General features: G+C 37.0%; 1 protein-coding gene across 5 annotated transcripts in view; it reads left to right on the forward strand.

The window, feature by feature from the left end:
- Positions 1 to 19,623, forward strand: part of DENND1A (DENN domain containing 1A) — a 194,891-nt gene that overhangs the window by 133,333 nt on the left and 41,935 nt on the right. For all 5 annotated transcript variants that reach the window (XM_054393284.1, XM_054393286.1, XM_054393287.1 and 2 more), the window contains exons 14-16: positions 17,762 to 17,863; positions 18,408 to 18,495; positions 19,079 to 19,119. In XM_054393284.1, the coding sequence (XP_054249259.1) occupies positions 17,762 to 17,863; positions 18,408 to 18,495; positions 19,079 to 19,119 (231 nt within the window). The remainder of the gene's footprint in view (positions 1 to 17,761; positions 17,864 to 18,407; positions 18,496 to 19,078; positions 19,120 to 19,623) is intronic.

The following is a 19,623-nucleotide window of genomic DNA, read 5'->3' on the forward strand; positions in this document are numbered from 1 at the left end:
ATAGTGTTGGCATAGTTTTTGTCTCTTAAATGTCTTATGTCATGTGCTATGTTATGTGACAGATATAAAACTGTTAGTATAGTATCTTCCAGAAGACAACTAGAAATTACTTGACATAGGTTTTTATAACTTTTAAATAACCTAAAGTTTATGACAGATCAAATTCCAGTTATACCACAGGATAAAAGTATATGAAAATATAATATTGTACATCTTTTGTGGGAATTACATTTGCCATTTTATTTTTAAATTTTAATCTATTCTAAGCTTGATCCTCACAGTAGAGCCTAAATTATTCTGGATTATTTCATTAATTTTAGCTGCAGTTTGACATGATCTGGGGCTGTGTGTTTGTAGAATTCCTCTTCATTGTCCCTTTGTGGGATAGCTGTTTTCCATAATATTGTTGTCAACTGTATTACTGAGGATGCTTAGTATTTGTAAATTAGTTTATTTCAGGAAAAAGATGTCACCTACTGAGTAAGAATTTTTCTTTGTTTTAAAAATGAACTGATCAACCCCAAAGTTTTCAGGTCTAAGACTCCTAAGTTTATATATGAAGGTTAAAAGCCATTTAGAAACAAAATGGAAAGTAAACTGTGCCCTTGAATGAGTTTTATATAATGCATGATTTTTATTCTTATGAAAGGTTTGTCTCTGAGATCTGATGCATTGTAGAGAGTCTTCCTTGTTTCCTGCAGCACCCTTTAGTTGTGAAATGGAAATCCAGAGTGTGAAGGGTTCTGAAATGCTGTCCACAACAAAGGAAGTACAGTTGTGACAAACACAAAAATGAGGTGTGTTTGGTTGCTTCACCGTAGCCATCACCATGGAGAGATCCATTGTTCTCCAGCTGCGTCTTTGCTGGGTTGCTTAGGGAAGGGCATGATGCAGAAACCATTAGACCAGGGCATTTATAAAGAAGACATATCACAGTAATGCAAAAGGAAATCAGTGTTTTCTTTGAGATACCTTTGACTTGGACTTTGAATTTTCAAATACACATTTAAAATTATCTCTATGTTAAACTTCTTGAAAGAGCATATTTTTTTTTAATGAAATCATTCCATAATAAAATATTTCAAGTACTGGATAAGCTGTAAAGCTTAGGGCTGATAAACAAAGCATCTGAAGCCAAATGGCCCCTTAGCTAACCCCAATTAAAATAAAGATTTCATTGCGCTCTGTCCTGACAGAGAGGGAACATATTGTTGCCTTTAAGGGAGTTTGGTTTAGTTAATGAAAGAATTTAATTTTTTCAAATACAGAATCTAATTAAATAAGTTTCAACTTGACTTGCAGTCGAGGACATTTTAACTCCTTAAAGGTTACTTTTGTGTCCAAGTGTAGCTCTCCTGAATTATTTCTGAGGCAGTATTTAGTTTTGTGATTTATACAATAAATTTTCTAGCAGACCTCATGTGAGTACATGCCTGTTTTATATATACATACATGCCATTGATTCTCGAAGTGTAAAACCCTTTTGTTGATGTTTCTCTTTTCACACATCCTTTTTGGCATTGTCAGTGAGGAATATTAACGGACTAGGTTGGTTACAGGAACGTGGAAGTGGAAGTGGCATGGGTTTCTGCTGAATTCACTGTAAAAGATATAGGTACATCACTCACTCCTGCAGTTCAGTGAAAGGAAAGATGTATCGAAGGATTATCCTTGGTGAATGTCTCCCGTAGTAGTTTAAAAAGTAGAACACTGTTTTCTTAGGATTAATGGTGAAAACAAAAGCAATTTGTAAGGATTACAAATGTGATTAGTTTGTCTTTCTTCAGGATCCATGTGCAATTGTATCGGTAGAGTTTATCCGCCACTTGTCAAGTAATAGTTTATTACATATTCTTCACTAAGAATATATGAAAAGTAACTAACTCTTTCATCTAAAGATACTTTCTTCTTACAAGAATGCTTTATACTTAGTGCTTGAAGGTAGTGAAAGAACAGGAATGCTGTTGCTTGTCTTCATTTTTATCTAAAATTTGAAAACAATGTTAAATGGTTGCTGTGTCTTTGGTAATAAAATCCTATGAGATGAGTTACAGCCTTCATGGGCTGATAGTGAATAATGCTGTTGGGCTGGAGTGTGTGTACTTTGTCAGCATAGGAACTGGAATTAAAAGCACCTACCCAGCATCACTCCAAACAGTGGGTTCTTTTAAATTATGGATGCTGAATCTAATCAAGGAAGTTCATGCTTAAGGTAAATGGTATTTAGTTCTAACAGGTACATAAATGTTTTCTCCAAATGTCTGTGAAACTATAAATATGTACTATTCTGCAGCAGTGGCTTTCCACTTAATAGAGAGGAATCCTTGATCAAAATTTTAAAAACACACATATGTTGTGTCCCCTCATTTGGGGGTTTTAAACCAATGTTTGGAGTCCAAATGTCACTTAATCATATATTCTTCTCTACATGTTGAGTAAATTGCATTCCAGCTCTCTTAAAGTGAGTTTCCAGGGTGAGCAAAGAAGCTGTCTTTGCTGAAAGGCTATTGATTTCCCAAGTCAAACGTACTCCCAAGGATGTTGACTACTTTTGCTCCAGGTGTGTGTGACCTTTGACTATAGAGGTAAATGCTATTCAAAGAATGTCTACCTGTGTGAAGAAATAAATTACTTTTATTTACAGATACGTCACATTATAGTTAATACAGATAAGTCACAAAATACTTAATGGTTTTGGACAGGCTTGCAGGGACATTTTACATGAAAAAGGGTGATGGTGCAAACACAAATTAAATTAAGGACTAGATATTAATGGAGTCCTAAAAGTCTCTTACTTATTTGCCATATGTTAGATCTTGAGATAACTGAGATGCGGTGCTGTTCTTTTCTGTGAATTTCTGCAGATTATTATAATTAAGATCTTTCAGAAATCTCAAGAATAGTTGCCAAACATTACCAAAAATAAAGAATTGCATCTCACCAGAGTTCTGGACATCCTCACTTTGCCCTAAAGCTACGTTTCGCATCCATTATCTTGTCATAGCTTATTGTGCTCAATTTTAATAGCAATTTTGTAGTTTAACTGACCTGAAAGTTTTCCAGAGTCTATTATACCCACAGGATATTTCCCTTATATGTTTTTATTGTTTTTCATCCTGTCCAAAATCTGTTCTTGGGAAGTCTTTGGTGATGGAGAGCATGAATCAGAAATTGGAGTAAATGATGTAGTGCCTTTACTGGTAATTATCAGTAATTAACTCCACTTTGTATTCTTGAGGAACATCCATTCTAACAGTCGTATAGGAAGGCTGGAAGACTGATATATTTGATAAAGATGTTGGGGTTTATTTCATTTTGCTTATGCTTAGTTTAGTGTGTATACTGACTGTTCTGCATTTAAGTTTCAACCTACAGGTGCTGAAACTTTAAATACAAAACTGCTTTTGCAGTGCTGCGGTCTGCAGTTCTAGCTTTACTGCCTTTAAGGGTGCTGTATTCACAAATGTTATGTGAAATTCTTACTTTGATATCCCAGAGTCTAAGAAGTCATGTTTTATGCTTTAAAAAAATAATTAAGCAAATGTTGGTTCATCAGTCCTTCCTATTGTATAGGAAGCCCTGTTATATTAATTGGTTGTCAAATCTCTGAGAAATAATGGATTAACGTGCTTGATCATAATGCCCTGTTCAGAAGCTGGAGTTTGCTGATGTCCCCAGCCTCTCTATTTAACGTGATCACAGATCTGCATCCAGGACATTTGAGTGGTTTGCATTTCATTAATACGATTTCAGCAGACAATACTAAGTTGCTGTTGGGCCTGCTCTGACAGCTAATTACTGAAATGAAGTGTGTACACGGCTAAGAAACAATGGAGCACTTGTCAGGAACATTAAAACAATGCAGAAATAGTGCCAAATCACTCCTCTGAACAGTTTCTCTTGTCTCTGCAGACCACCCTTGGGACATGATTGTGGTGGTCAGTTAGACTTCAAGGAAGCAAAGTTTATTACTGTTGACTAAAATGCAATATAGTTCTTCTGTTTTGTGCTTTTCTCTGTGTAATTCAGATGATTGCATGAACTTACACTGATTGCTAGGCACACTTAGCTCTTGCTTGAAGACAGCACTGCACATTTTCCTCCATAAAATATCTGGTTTGGTTATTTAAATACCAGAGTTTCAAATGGTTTTCAAACCCCTTTGTGGCATTATTTGCAGGAAAAGTTCTCCCTGGCAGTTTGGAGGAGGAGAATATGAAGTGACTTCTTGTGTCTCTTCCACTGTTAAAAAAACCCACAAGCAATCAAGTGAGGTTAGTAGCAGCAAAGCTTCATAATAAAGGAGAAGGAGCTATTCTTTGTACAACAGGTAGTAATCCTGACAAGCACTTTTTCAAGTGATACTGAGGAAGTTTGTATTGGGTTGGGAGAGATTCTTGGGAGAGGCCTCTCTTGGGGAGAGGCTTGCTTAATACACAAGCAACAGTAGACTCAGTAAATTTCTTGAGATACAGATTCTGATCTGATAGAGGGTGAGGGAAGAAAGAACACTCAGGCTTTTAGCTCCCTCTCTTTCCTGAATGTCTGCTTATGACTATATTGGAGACAGAACAATGGGCAGAAAGACTTTTCATGTGATCAGTTATGGTCCTTGTGTTCCAAAACTCTGATTTCCAACTCTTGTCTTTTTGGTTGTGCGTTTTAGGGTTTTTTTTCTTTACCCTGTATTTGGGTACCAACCACTGGAAATGAGATGTTGCCACAGAATTATGTAACTTGCCATAAAGAAAAGTAAAAAAGAAAAAGCAAGAACTAGTTTCAGATGCTGAGTGGACAAGACTCTCCTGTCTCACCTCCATTTCAGACATTTTAAGGTATTTTGGTAACTGATGTCTTTCAGAAGAGATTATTTTTGTTTAAGAAACACTGTGCCACACCTTCATCATTGGGCACTTTCTATATCCATTTGCAAACTTATTGTGTATGTATCATTCTAGAGCAGAAGCAGCCAAAGCTACAGTCTGTTCAGTACTGGGGAAGGGGGCTTAGCTCAAGGCTTTTGTAAACTTATCTTATTGAAGGTGGTTTTGTCTTTATGGTATATTGGCAGAATTATTAAAAATAATATGATGTTGGCTACCAAGCCACTTCAACTGACATCTGTAATGTTGTAAGAGAAGGTGCTTAGTTTGGAGATAATTATTTTTTTCTGCTGATGTTAAGAGGAGTCTTGGATTACCACTGTAGCTTATCTTGATGCATACATCCATGTTCCTGGTTATAATGAGGGCCAGAGCCACCTCTGAGCAGCTCATGTTATTTAATCTGCACCTCTTCAAGTCCACAGATAGCATGGAGACAAGTGAGTTTGTATTAAGAGCCTTTATTCCCTTAGTGATATGTGCTCGTATTTCTAGTTTTTACAGAAATAGAGAAAACTGAGGTGGCTGGGTTTTCTTTCATTCCAGTGACTATAAGGATCATCTAAATATGTTGATTTAATCATATTTACAATCAGTGACCTATACAAAATTGCAGCTTAGCTTTTTGGTCAGTATGAAAACGCACCTTTTAAAATTTACTGCTTTTAATACCTCAGGAGTTATAACCAAGGTGCTTAAGATATTTGGCTTTAGTGTTCATTCACAAGTAATACGAGGTTCTACTACAAGCCATAGCGTCCAGCAGTAAAATAATCACAGTAGAAAAAACCCTCTATTTCTTGTGGAATTTGAATCTGAAAAGTTTGGACTAAAATCTGCTTAATTTGGAGGAAAAAAAGGATAGTAGCAGGTTGTGCCAATAAAGGGTCTGTTCTGCCTGATCAACTCAAAAATTCCTGTTATGGTGCCGGCCATTCTTGCAATTAATTTTACCAAACAACTTCCTGACTGAGCTCTGCTTTCATGTATTCTCTCTCCATGGAAATTATGTCCTTTTTCTCATTTCAAATTAGATGAGTACAATGAAATTCTTATTTTACATATTTATTAACAAGGCTTTCATCCCTATGGTATTGTAACTATCCTCACTACTTTATGCAAAGAAATTACAGGGAGAACTCACAAACCGTTAGGAGGGATATGTAATCACTCTTTTTCAAGCATCATTGCTCATATCTGTATTCATCTTGCATCTGGCCTTCCTTTCCATATACTGTTGATGAAATTTTTTTGTAATTCTGAAATAAATCACATTATAGACCTCATGCCAGGTTCATATGTCTTAGATTATCCATTGTTAGAAAACTGATGAGTGAAGAAATTATGTCAACTCCACTGTCTGGCATGTGAAGGGTTAAGGGAATTTTTACCCTCACCAAAAAGTATTTGGTCAGGTACTCAGGTGCTAGAAATTTTCTTAGCAACATCAGTCACCTAGGAACATGATCATCTGCTGTTCTGGGGTAGAGATTACAGAGCTTAATGATTAGCTACTATAAGCTGCAGCTGATGCCAGACTCTACCCCCTTTACACCTAATTAGCCTCATTAATGAGCTCTTCTGCTCTCCACAGAGAGGGCTTCCTCCTTGGAATAGGAGGCAAAAATACTTCACCCAGGTAGATGTGCTGAAACCTTTAATTATTGCCCACACCTGCAAAGCCTTGTGTCTCTGACAGCAATATTGCTTAGCCAGAATAGTGCTTATTTACAGTGACCACAGTACAGAATATTAACTCTTTAGCACCTTATTTTTAAGCTTTGAAAGTGTTTATGTAGAGTATAAATCAAAGCACTCTAAAATGTGCTTAATAAAGCTGAGCGTGTTGTGTGTGGTGTTTTTTGTATGTGACAAAAACATTTTTTAAAGTTCCTGAGTTTAACCCTGAAAAGCGAGTTTAAATAGCTGTTGAATGACATGTGTTGCATTGCTCGGACTAAGAATGCTGTGAGGCAAGTTGCATTCTCTAAGTGAGCAACTTTTGCATTGGGAGCAATGCAATTCTGTACTGCTAAAATTAAAACATTAAATAACATTCATGTAGTTATCAGTGTAGCCGACGTTAACTGAGGTAATGACATGTTCTGGTGTGAATCTTAGCTAGAGCAACACTTGGTAAATATCTTCTACATTCTAGTGTTTAAATGTCTTGAAATTTGATAACATGGTGTTTGTTTTATTGTTTAGTTGTTTTAATGCTAAAATAGCTCTGCAATATTTTTGCATGTGCATTTGGGTCAAAGTGATTATGCCCATGCAGAGCAAATGTGTTTGTGCATTTATCAAATTACCTCAAAGGGCAGCTCAAGTCAGTGCTTATTCTAGTTTTTAATTGGAAAGTTCAAAATGCTAATTTCTCAGTGCAAATACTTCGTTGATTATTTAGTAACTTTTTCCACAGTAGCCAGTTTTCTTGGATTTTCAATGGAAAATGCCAGCTGTGAAAATACCTATCATTCCTCGTTTACTCTGTGGCACTGGAAAGAGTGTCATCCAGTCCTGTGGAATCGTCTGACCTGAAGATGAAGAAAGCAGATGATGAGTGCTCACTTTTACTGCTTTTCATTCTTGTTTACCTGGCTTTCTCAGCTCCTGCCCACCTCCTTGGAGCAGGTGAAGCAATTACAAAGAAAATCTTAGGCTACAGGATGCTCAGAGTTTGCAGGTGACTGTAGTCACAAGTTGTGGCTCTTTCTGAGGGAGTTTAAGAGAAAGAAATGATTTTTTTTTTTCCCCTTGGATAACCATCTTTTAAAATGAATAGAAGATTGTGTGCCTCTTGCAAGGCATGTTCAGTGCTTGCATTTTAGTCAGCCTTGTTTCCCTTGAAGATGTTCTTAGCAGAAAGCTGAGCTAATTCTAAACTAAAGCATTAAAGTTCAAAAGGAATTTGGAACAGAATACATGTATTCATACTGTCAAAGAATAGTAAGAAACCGACAACAAGGTCTCAGAGCTGTGAGGTCACTGCAATAATAGGCATTATTAGCAATTCCTATGAATTTGTACAGCAAAGTTTGTTTTACTTAATTAAAACAGCATCACCAGCCAGCATGTAATAATGCACAGTGTGAAGCATAGAAATTCATGTGCATTAAATGCAATTTTATTTCAACACCAAAATAAAGCATCAAAATATGTGATTCTTCAAATAGTTGGATAATGTTTTGTCAATTATTAGTGCTCGTTATAGCTATTCCATAAACGGGACTGAATTTTATGGACTCTCCTGATTGAAATCTTGGCAGGGTTAGTTCTGTTTCCTAGGTGAGAAAGCCTGAGGTTCCAGGGCAGATGAGAAGGACTTATACAAGATAAAAATTATCATTGAGGGCATGTGGGTCTGGAGGGCAGCAGAGTTGGCGTTTTTGGCCCAGCAAATATCTGCCCATCTGCTCTCTGTCAGGATATGTTAGAAGTGCATCTGGATTCGTGCCCCAGAGTTTCAGCTCTGAGCAGGTCATGTGCTTGTCTCCACGACAACTCGAGGAACTGTGTAAACTGCTGCGCTCTGAGCCAGATGCTTCTCTGCACATGTGGTCTAATTAGATGGCATTTCCCCCTCTCACAAAAGAGTTCAGAAATTTTTTTGTGGTTTCCATGTCAGAAATGTGCAGCTGATATGATGGGAGTTGGGAGGAGTCATGCAGCCAAAAACCAGAGCTCAGCCACGGTGGGCGTGAGCCGCAGGTTTGCAGGAATGCAGAACAAATTCCCTTTGGTTGCTTCATCAGGGATTGAACAAAACCTGTGGGGGAAGGTAGTGAAAGGAAAAATCTGCCTTTTTTTTTTTTTTTTAAATGTCCTTACACTGAACACAACTTTCTCTTTATGACTATACCAGGGAGGAACTGGGGACTGAGGTAGATGACATATCTTGCAGTCAGTGCTTGCAAGAGACAGCATTCTCAGTCTCTCAGAGGTAGGGTTTCTTTTTAATTCTTTTTTTTTTTTTCCAAGGGTTTGAATAAAAACTGCAAGAAGTGAGATATTGTAGAGGAGAGCCTGGGGAAATAAAATCAAACTTAACTTATAAAAACTGATACTTTTTAAGATGGCAGGATCCTGAAGTTACTGTGAGATGGGGGAAAGAGCTTAATTTAGTGCAGGTGATGGAAAAGCTCTGCTAAAAGGAATTGAAAAGTAGTGTGGTTTTGGGAATTATTATTAACATGGCTTTTTTTTGTGTCTTACCTTCTCATGTGGTAAAATCTGAGTCTCTTTCTGATAGTGAATAAATGTTAAAGGGAGAATGAAGAGTTTTCATTTATTTTAAAACAGAAATGCTTTGTTTTTCTTTCTTTTTTTTCTCCCCCACCTGTGAGGAGAAGCATCTTGATGAGTTTTGGACTTGATTTCTTAGTTCTTTCCCAGAGGTTGTTTGGGCAGATACATAATATACTGATTCTGCAGCAAGCAGTATGGAGGCAAATGTTAGGTGTAGCAAGTTCCAGTTGTTCCCAGGAATGGATGCCATTGCATCTTATAGAGTGTTAGGGATATGAGCTACTGATTTATAATCTCACCTATATGATAAATAACCACAGCAAGTACCTGTGTGTGTGCATTTATATATTAATCATTGACCACTTATGTTTCCCTAGAGACCATTACCTGACTTGAGCAGAAAGGAATTAAACCTTTTTCCAGTGTTCCTAACCTAGTGCCTTTGATTACCTCTCTCAAGGGAAATGATAAATTCCTTCTCTAAACTGACTTCTTTTCTATGTTTTTTTATGGGAGTAGTTGAGGCTTCCACACTAAATGATACAGTGGTATAATGTGATGACAGATCAAACCTCAGTGAGTTCTATTATAGTAAAAGCATTTATTTTGCCAGATATTATATGAAGGAGGTGGCATTGCATATCATGTTATCTTCTATCTTGTGCATTAGTATATCTGCCAGAGACTGGATGTCTCTAACTTAGTGCAAATTTGAAGTTCAATTCCATTATAGCCATTTTATTTATAGAGACAGGCTTTTTGCTACTTAGCTCTGAGAGTGAGATTTTTATGACCTACCTTTATGACAAAAGCTTCTCTCACATTGCTTAGTGAAGTCAAAACCAGTTTATTCTTCTTCTGTATCTATATTAGCATCTAAATATTATATTAGGATGTTTCAATATTAAAAATAACCATTTTATTCAGTGTGGTTTAGGGGATTCTGATGAAAAAGGAGTTGCATACATCTTGCACAAAGATGTATTTTCAATGTATTTATTTGGGTGAATCCTGGGAGATTCATGGATTTGGATGAGTTTTGGCTTTTTACATGTATCTAAGAAATAAAAAAAAGCAAAATATTAACATTTGTGACCTTTGGTGGTGTAATGGTCATTTCTAAATCTTGGCCAATCAATTATTGTTTGGTTGGGTTTTTTTTTTTAGTAGAATAGTTGGTTTCTATTGAGTTTTAATAAATGAAACAAAACAAAACAAAAGCTTGGCATTTATCTCATAGGAAGTACTTTGTGTAGATTTTGTTTCCGACCATACTTTTATATTTTGTCATAGTATAAAATAACTCCTATAAGGAATTGCACTGTAATTTTTCTCCTTTTTTGTATTGTCACTAGTGTTCCACAATAGTTAAAATAGAAAAAGGCCTTTTTATTATAGGGAACCTGAATTGGTAGCTGCTTTGCATGCAGAACATACTAGCTTCAATGGGAGTATTGCTCATGGAATGATTGCAGAACTAGGCCCTGAAATTACCTTACCAGCTAATGATAAAATCGCATGCAGGCCACAGGGGTTTTTGTGGAATAAATATAAGAGTGGAACAATATACAGTACACATTATACCAGTAATTTAAAGCATATTCAGGACAAAGAGAGAGTTCCTAGTGCAGGCAGCATCATAGAGATTTGCTGTATCTGATAAAGATTAGGTTTCTCAGCTCATAATACCATACTATTACTTTTCTTTTGTTAGTCTTTCAACACCTACACTCATGCATTGACACAATATCAAGTAGGAAGAGGAAGAATAGCCTTGTATTTAAGGTACTGAACAGGGATTAAAGAAATTTCGGTTCCTTTCCCTGGCTCTGCCAGGGACTTTTGTGACCGTGTACAAGTTACTTATTATTTTCATTCCTCTATTCTTGATCTGTGAAATGATGATTTTTTTTTTCTCCATTTTTTTTTCTTCTTTTTACTCAGCCCTAAATGCTTTCTTGCTGGCTTCTTTGCACTTCATCGTCCAGGTTTGTTGCTTAAGTTCTAGAGAAGCGAGGCTGTATCAGTTGCTTAGGGCTGTCTGGTGTAGGTGATTTGGAAACCAGGGCAGGCAGTGGCTTGAATTAGCCATGTAAACACTTTGCAAGATGGCTCGCTCGATTGCAGTAAAGTACTTTCATTATTTGTGAATATCAGTATGTGTCATTTTACTTGGTGTAACATGAAAATGCCAGGGTTTGAAAGAAGGAAAAATATTCCTGTGTGATGTACATTTTTTCCAGTTACATATTTTTTTCTTACTTTCACCTTTTATTTGAAGTCAGTTTTGTAAAAAGTTTGTCAGGTCCTTCAATGCTACTTTCACTGAGTCTATCAATATCTAAGCAGCTTTTATTACAATGGTTTAATTCAAATCTTATTCTGTATTTTTTCTACAAAAGTTGCACAGTAATTTTAATTTACCTTCAGTTTGTTGATCTGAAGACATTTTGGATGTTGATTGATTACATCTTAATAATGCATTGCATTATGATAATGCCAGTACCACTAGGGTTCTAAAGCACAGGCCACAGAGTTCTAATGACAGTGTTAAAGATTTTTATAAAGTCTGAGTATATGCATATTATAATTTCACATTTAAAGTTGAGTTGTGTCTCAGTTGCTTCATCCTAGTTGGCACCTTGCTGGGAAACGGTATCTTCAGTGGTTGCAGGAAACAGATGTATGTCTTATCTGAGGACACTTGACTTTTATAGGGGTTTTGATCAAGAACCTAATTGTTGATATGAGTCTGCTTTTTTCTCTTCAGTCTTAACTCCAAACTCCAGTTGCTATCTAGTTTTATAAAGGGAATTACAAAAGCATTTTTGGGATGCTTACAAGGTAACATTTATTAACTTCCAATATCTGCATGAGGAAACTCGGTTATAGCCAGTAACCACAAACAGCTCTACATTTTTGCAGGTTTTTCCTGTTTTCTCTTATTAGTGCAAGGTGCATTCTTCATAGTACAATCAGAAAAAGCACTTGGGGAAGCATGTTTAACTTGTTTTTTGTGCTGCAGAAAATGTCTGTCTTGCTTCACGTGATTTGCCTGTCAAGGAAAATTGTGTAAAAGAAAGCTGCCAAGCTCTTGGAAGGGCAAAACATATGCTGGTAAATGCTGTATGCTGTAGGTGCATGTACCCATGATCCGCAGCCAGGTATAAGCTAAGTTTGGACAAATGACATTTATAAGGGGATATCGATATGATTAAGTGTTATGATTGGTGTCAGTGACTCTGCTGACTTGTAATCATCTTTCTCCCTTTTATTTCTCCTTCAGTGATATTATTGCAGCTTATTACAGCAGTTATCCTATCTCATGCAGAAGAGTGACAATGTCAGAAACTGCAATTCACCAGCAATTGCAAGAGTTGGGAATTTAAAGATGGCTCATTTTGTTTGATACTGTAAAACTTAGTAAGACTATCTATCGAAAGTATAGATACTGAAATCTATTAAAAAACCAACCAAACAAAAGAACCCACCTTAGATACTCTAGAAAGGAACATGAAATCAAGTCTGATATTGGACCAGTAATGGCAATGGATGTTTACATGAGACAGTAAGTGTTTGGACAGTACACCCTGCATTGCTAAATACATTTTTTTAAATTATTTTCAAGACTGCACTTAGCAATACTAGTTTATCAGAACTGGTAGTCTCTTTTTGAACAGAGTCTTAATTTAGTTTTCTTTAGAAGTGTGGTCAAATCTCTGAGCATGTGATTTCTTTGTTCCTGAGCAGAATCTTGAAATGCTAATAAAGCTGTGGTATCGTTTGCTTAATGCAGGGTATTTGATCTATGCTTTCTTGATTCCATTATGACTGAGGCACATGCAAAGAACTTTCTTGTGCTGAATGAATGTACTCGTTATAAGCAGGTTATTTGTTGTTGCAATTGCCAGCTGAATGAGCCAGTGTCCTATCAGGTGTCTGTCACCAGTTTCATATTTTCTTTATGGAATCCTGCTGGCTGACTTCCTCAGCTGTGATGAGCTAATCTTTCCTTGAGGTTGTAATCACAATTCTTGAAAGGTCTGCAGAGTAAAGGATGTGGTTATTCACAACACCTAGGTAGTAATAAAACGGAGGTATATATATCTCTTGCATGTCATTGTTCTTGCAGTGTATTTGGGGTTTGCAGCAGAGCACACTGACGCTAGACTTCAGCCAGTAGACTGTCACATTGTCATCTTGCTCTGCACCTTTAAATTCCACCCACATTTTTTCATTTCGTGGCTGGTTTACCGAGCAGCTCTAATGGCTTGTGTATTTATTAGAGTGGCTTTGAAAGAGCACCTACATGGTTTAAAGGCATGCATACAGCAGCACAAAATTCATTACTCTACACCACATGCTGGCCATGATAATGCAGGAGAGATTACTTGTATCTTCCATGGCATAACTTTTAAGTTGTCTAAACAAAGTCTTCAGGTTTGGGTTGTTGAATTTTTTGTGAGTTTTTTTGTTGTTGTTGTTGTTGTTTGTTTTTTTACCCTTAGAATCAAGTTTTGTGGAATCTTTGCTTATGCAAGTGACTCACTGTCGACCTAATTTGAACCCTGTCTTTATTGTCTTTATGTTTTTTCCAGCAGTCACATGCTGGCTTTAAAACTCCATTATCCAGATGCACACTTTGGTGTCTCATCTTTTGCAGGAGTGGGAATAGATTTGCAGGAGTTTACTTAGCACCTCTGTGTCTTTCCAGAAGTATCATTTCTGTCTGCCTCTGTCCTTTCCTCTGTTTCCTCCTCTAATCCGTGTTGCCTTCTGTCCCACGTTTTTTTAGTCCTTTATATTCACTGTGAAAGTTACTGCCATAACCAGTTAGCTGGCCTATGAGGATGGTAAATCAGACAACTTAAATATGATGCTTCTCTCACTGACAATAACTGTCTGCATGAGGTCCTGTACTCTATTCTGAAAGGAAGCTTTTCTTTCTGAATCCCTTGAAAAATAGGGGATCATGCTGAAATTTTTTAGTGTAACAAATCAGAATTGGACTTTGTGTTGTGGATTCTTAAAATATAACAGCAGGTTTCATGAAACTCTAGAACAGTCCAAAGTCCAAGACTCATTTCGTTTTCTGCTTGCTGCCCTAAGTATTTTTAAACATTATTTTAGAATGTAGCAGAATTCCAATTTAAAAATAGGGTTGACAACAGATCACAAGTGGGCTGAAACTTTTCAGCTTTTTAAGGGATCATGAGACAGCAGCGCTGCCCCCATGAACTTCATTATGCCACGTGAATATAAAATATTAATATAAAGGGAGATTTGCAAAGACATAAAGACAAGGCACCTGATTTTTCAATGCATCCGGGAATCCTAAGTCTTAGTCTTATATTTTAAAGTTACTTCTCCTGTGTTAAGATTGCATATTCAGTGTCTTGGAAATGTGTACATTTTTATATTAAAAAAGTAATTTTGTGATCCAATCTTGAAATATATGTGAGTTATCTAATATTACAGATGCATTTATATGTGGTGAGGGGAATAACGGATATTTAAGGTGTTGACAAATCAAGGCCTGGATTTTAATTGTTGGAAACAGCAAGTTTAGGAATTGATGGGTTTATATCAGGAGTTGATGAGTTTGTATAATTTATTATAGTTGTTTTAGATGTGAACAAGACCATTCTTTTCACAAAATATCTGTACTTCTTAGCATGTCCCCTCGTGTAGGATGTCATCTGTCAGTAAAAGCCGAGCTGATTAGCTGTGTAATTTTCTTGACAGATTTAGTTAACTGTAAATGTTTTTATTGTCCAGCTTGTCTTTTTGTAATGAAACTGTGGATGGGGGTTAGCAACAGTGTGTTCACCCTTCTGGAGGTCATGGAGGGTGGAAGGTACTAATGCATTCTAAGCTGAAAAGCTCATGCTTGACCATGATGATTAAAGTTTTTCTTATCATCTAGCAGCAGTTGAGCCTGAATTGTCTTTTAAGAAGTCAAAAGGTCTAATCAACCTAATGAACTAACTCAATCATCAGTACTTTGGGGAAGGAAGTGTGTTAATGCTGAAATAACACTGGGCTCCCTCAGCTGCAATATGTGGGTTCACAGGAGTGACTGTAAGAGGAGAAGAAGGTGTCTTTGTGCTTGAATGTTCTCTTTGGCAGTTCTTGCCACAGCGTTCATACTCTTCTCTGGCTATGGGAGAAATTTTGGATTCTTCTAGATTATAGGAAGGATTGGGGTTTTTCAAGTGTTTTGTAAGTAAGGGTTAAATGAATGCAAAACCTTCTCTGGTGAACTTACCTGATCATGGGCTAATCTACACTTTTCCTTCATGAATTCCTCCCAGTCCTTTTCACACTCCACATTGTATCTGTCAAATATTTTTCAGACATCCTTTGTTACATTCTGGTAGCTGAACTTGATGGGAAGCCTGTGGTCAAGTAGACATTACAGCCTGTTGTTTGTTGTGCTTGTTGCCCCTGCCCCACTTGAAAGTGTCCGTTGCTACAGTTTCTTTAGTAACAGATGCGTTTTCAGTCTACTTAGATTTTCTTTTAGTAATTGCAGTGCTCTATAGTATCCTGAATTTTCTTTGGTACCTGAGAGAGAGTTAAAACCAATCTCAAGTGGGCTGGCAATAGCTAAATAGTAGTCCAAGTTTTGCATGGGGAGCTTATAGTAGTCCAAATTGTCAGTCCCATCTCAAAATGGCTTTTCCTACCTCTTGCTCAGTCTTGTTTTGATGCTCCCATGTCATGCAATTCTGTCCATTTTTGCCATCCACTAACATGAATGCATGATCAGATGGAAATGCATTAAAACCTTGATTTTTGAAGCAGAACATTTGTTGTGGGCAATAGTCTGTCATGGAAACCATCACCAGTGTTTTGTATACCAGACACAAACCATACAGACCTGATTTTCCAAACATTTTTCATGTGTTTACTTTGAAACAAAGTGGTTTATGATTCTTTATCCTGATGAGAGCAAAACCACAGGGGGGAAAAAAAAAGTACTTTTTCACTCTTGGGCTTCTTGCCCTGAAGTATTATACTGATTTTGGTCTTTCCCGTAAATAGCTGCTAGAGTAAATCGAATGCAGATTATTATCTTCACAATGAACTATCCTGAAACTGTAGTTGTCACATAAGAAATGTGCTTTTTTTTTCCAAATCCATGAAATTCATTGGCCCAAGGAAAGGGTCACAGAAATTGTCCTGAAAGAGGAACTTCTTCCCTCTTGAAAGAGACCCATCTTGTGCTTAGACAATCACTTGCAATTGATCCTTTTCCTCATTTTAAGAAAAAATTGTGACCTCTGGCATTTTTTGACCACTGAGTTAGAGGTGAGGTTCATGGCATCATCTTGGTGATTCTGGTTGTCCAAGTCATTGGGGGCTAGGAAGAATTCTGTTTCTGATTATTTGAAGCCAGATACTTCCTTCACTTTGCTCATAAACTATGCTAAGAACTGGTACAACTGTTTGGACCATTTAGTTGCAGTGGTGAGGTCAGTTATGTCAAAGGGCAGGCGATTGACAGAAAATGTCTGCTATCAGGTTGATAAGCTCTGGGGCAGGGCAGCCAGACCTCAGCTGTAAACGTATCAATAAGTTTGGTTGTGAAGTCAAGAAAAAGGGGAATAACACATCATCTCAGTTTGCCCAGCACAGTTTGCAGGATTTTGTACCCTTTTACTATGGATTAGGTGTCAGAAGTCCTGGGCTAACATAGTGGCTTCCAACTGGTGGGGAAAACCCAAGACGCTCAAGCAATGCTGTCGCATGGGAAGTTTCTAAGCATAGTCATTTCAGTGGCCCTGTTATCCTGGCTTTACACAGCCAGTGGTAAACAAGATTGCTGATGCAAAAAGCTATAAGAAATTGAGTGATACTGCTCTTTTAAAGGGGGTACTTTAAGGGGTTTTGATGTCTATGTTGATTTTGAACATCCAACAGACAGAGTCCAAATGTACTTTAATATGAGTATGAAAATCCTCCATATTAATTATCCATCGCTATAATTTTATGTTTCTTTGTTATTTCTTGGGTTTAATTCAATCAATATATTTCTTTGCTATGATGAGTATTTGTAGATTTAAGTGTGGAGGAAATTTGTGCCCCTATGGCAGATGCACAACAGACTTCAGCATTAACATAACTCATTAAAAGAAGATAAAAGTAGAGCTGCAAAACAATTTATGTCTTTTGCCAAGAAGGTTGTGAAAAAGGGAAATTTACTCATTCAGTTTATGAAAGTCTAATCTTGCTGAACTGTGGGGAGAACAGAGCAGACATTCCTGGTATGTTTGTACAGCTTGGACTGGCTGGGTCTACTGAGGCAGATAAGGAGAATATACAAAATTCAGATGACTGTATGTTGTATTCTGAGAGCATTAAGTAAAATCACCTTTCTGGATCATGGAAGTTTGCTTTAGCAAAATGTGCATAAAGCAACTGTGTTTTACTTTGATGTGCAGTTTGCCAGTTTCCAACCTGTTTCTCAGTCACATGTCTGAAACTTGGAAACAAACTGCAATCTACTCAATGTTATGTAAGGGCTACTTTACTTATCTCTTCATTTGGGAAGGGAAGTAAAATTCAGTGGATTCAAATTGATTTAGTCGAAGCTTTTTCAGTATTTAATGCTTTGAACTCTACAGGGTGAACCCATCACATTTTGTGAAGAAACATTTGTGTCCCATCGTTCTGCTGTCATGAGGCAGTTTCTTCAGAATGCCATTCAGCTCCAGCTCTTTAAGCAGGTACTGGCTTAATTGCTCTACTGGAGAAATAGATTCTTTAACAATACAACTGTTTTGTTCTGAGATCTTATTCCTATATTCCTTGATCTGTCAGCTACACAATTTATGTAGTTGACAACACCTTAATTCCTCCTTGCTGGCTTTTCTCAGGTTCAAGTGATAAGACTTTCTATGTTTTAAGAGGTGTATGGGTTTTTTTTTTCTTTTAAAGATGACTGTGCTCATTTTTGATCTGGGCATACCTAGACGAAACATACCTGCTGTAAACCTTGTAGGGAAAATACATTTCTATTAAACATGGTATTGCTGCTTCAGGGAAGCTGAAAACATGTATCTATAAGCAAACATAGGAATGATGTTTTTTAGCAGAGCTCCATGCCTTTTTGCATTGGTAAACATTTGGCTAGCTTTGGTTGTGTTTTCATTCTATTTAGAGTCTCTTCCCAATAGGAACCTTGAGGTTACTCTAGTAAATGAAGCATAAAATCTTTCAGAAAAGAATGGGATATTGATTTGTTTACACTCTCTTTTAACACTGATGTAGTTCATCGATGGCCGTCTGGATCTTCTTAACTCTGGAGAGGGCTTCAGCGATGTTTTTGAAGAAGAGATTAATGTGGGGGAATATGCAGGTAAGAAATAAAATACGCCAAAGTAATTTCAGGCACCATTCTTGATTTACTGCTTGTGGCCATCATAATGCAATGAATCTTTGTGGTTACTCACCTGAATAGCTGAGGCTGCAAGATCCCTGTAGGTTGAAGTGTCTCAAATGTTTGTTCTTTCTGCTCTCCAGAACTTTGTTTGAGTAATGTAGTTTGTAGTTTGCAGTAAGTCTGTTCAGCCTTACAAAACTTCAGCTTTACTTCTTGGCTGAAGTTCAACTAAGAGCTCCTGCAGTGGAGGATGCTGGAAAACTTTCAGCTTTACCCAGGACCACCTCAAATTTGTTTTAGTGAGCTTAAAAAAAAATCGCTGTTTTCAAATGTCTGAGAGACAAACCTGCTAAGGTAGAAATGCCTCTTAGCAAGTAAAAGAAAAGATGCAGGTATCTCGTAATTTTTTTGGTTGTTGTGTTTCCATTACAAGGATGGTTGCACTGTTCTGTTTCTGTAACGTTCATGCTCCTAGAACCCCTAAGTGCTATCACTTCACATTTCTAGCTTCTTTTCTATTTGGTGGAGAGTTAGAATTTGTTTTTGTGATTCTCTCTAGGTAGTGACAAATTGTACCACCAGTGGCTCTCTACAGTAAGGGTAAGAACACAATATTCTTCCAACAGACCTCCTAATTCTTGCTGGCCCATTGTACAGTTCTGTATGGCTGTTAACCTCTGGCTGTTAACCTCAGTCCCCAAGAACAGGACTGACCTGTTTCCTGCAGTGTTTCTCTGACCATCTTGAATTTAGTTGCGAGAAACTAATGCGCTCTTCAGATGAAGTAATGACCAGAAGGAAAAAAAGTACACAAAAAAAAAAAATCACTCTAGGAATTATCAGACTTTGAATCCTGCTTCTAATGTTTTGGAGACAGCTGGAAATTGGTCATTGTCATTTTAGAAAACAATGTGGTTTTTCTTTCATTTTAATAGAAAAAATGATGAGGGAAAGCTCCTTCTAAATCTAAATGGTGTGAAGTGCTGAATGAGGACAGCACTGTTTGGGATGGTTTAGTGCTCCAGTTGTAAAAATAAAAAATTAAAATACTTTGAGAGAATAGTATACTAACATAGCTGATAATTGACAACTGTTTTTAAAAGT

This window comes from Indicator indicator, chromosome 28 (genome assembly GCF_027791375.1).
Source record: "Indicator indicator isolate 239-I01 chromosome 28, UM_Iind_1.1, whole genome shotgun sequence".
In the NCBI taxonomy this organism is placed as follows: Eukaryota; Metazoa; Chordata; class Aves; order Piciformes; family Indicatoridae; genus Indicator; species Indicator indicator.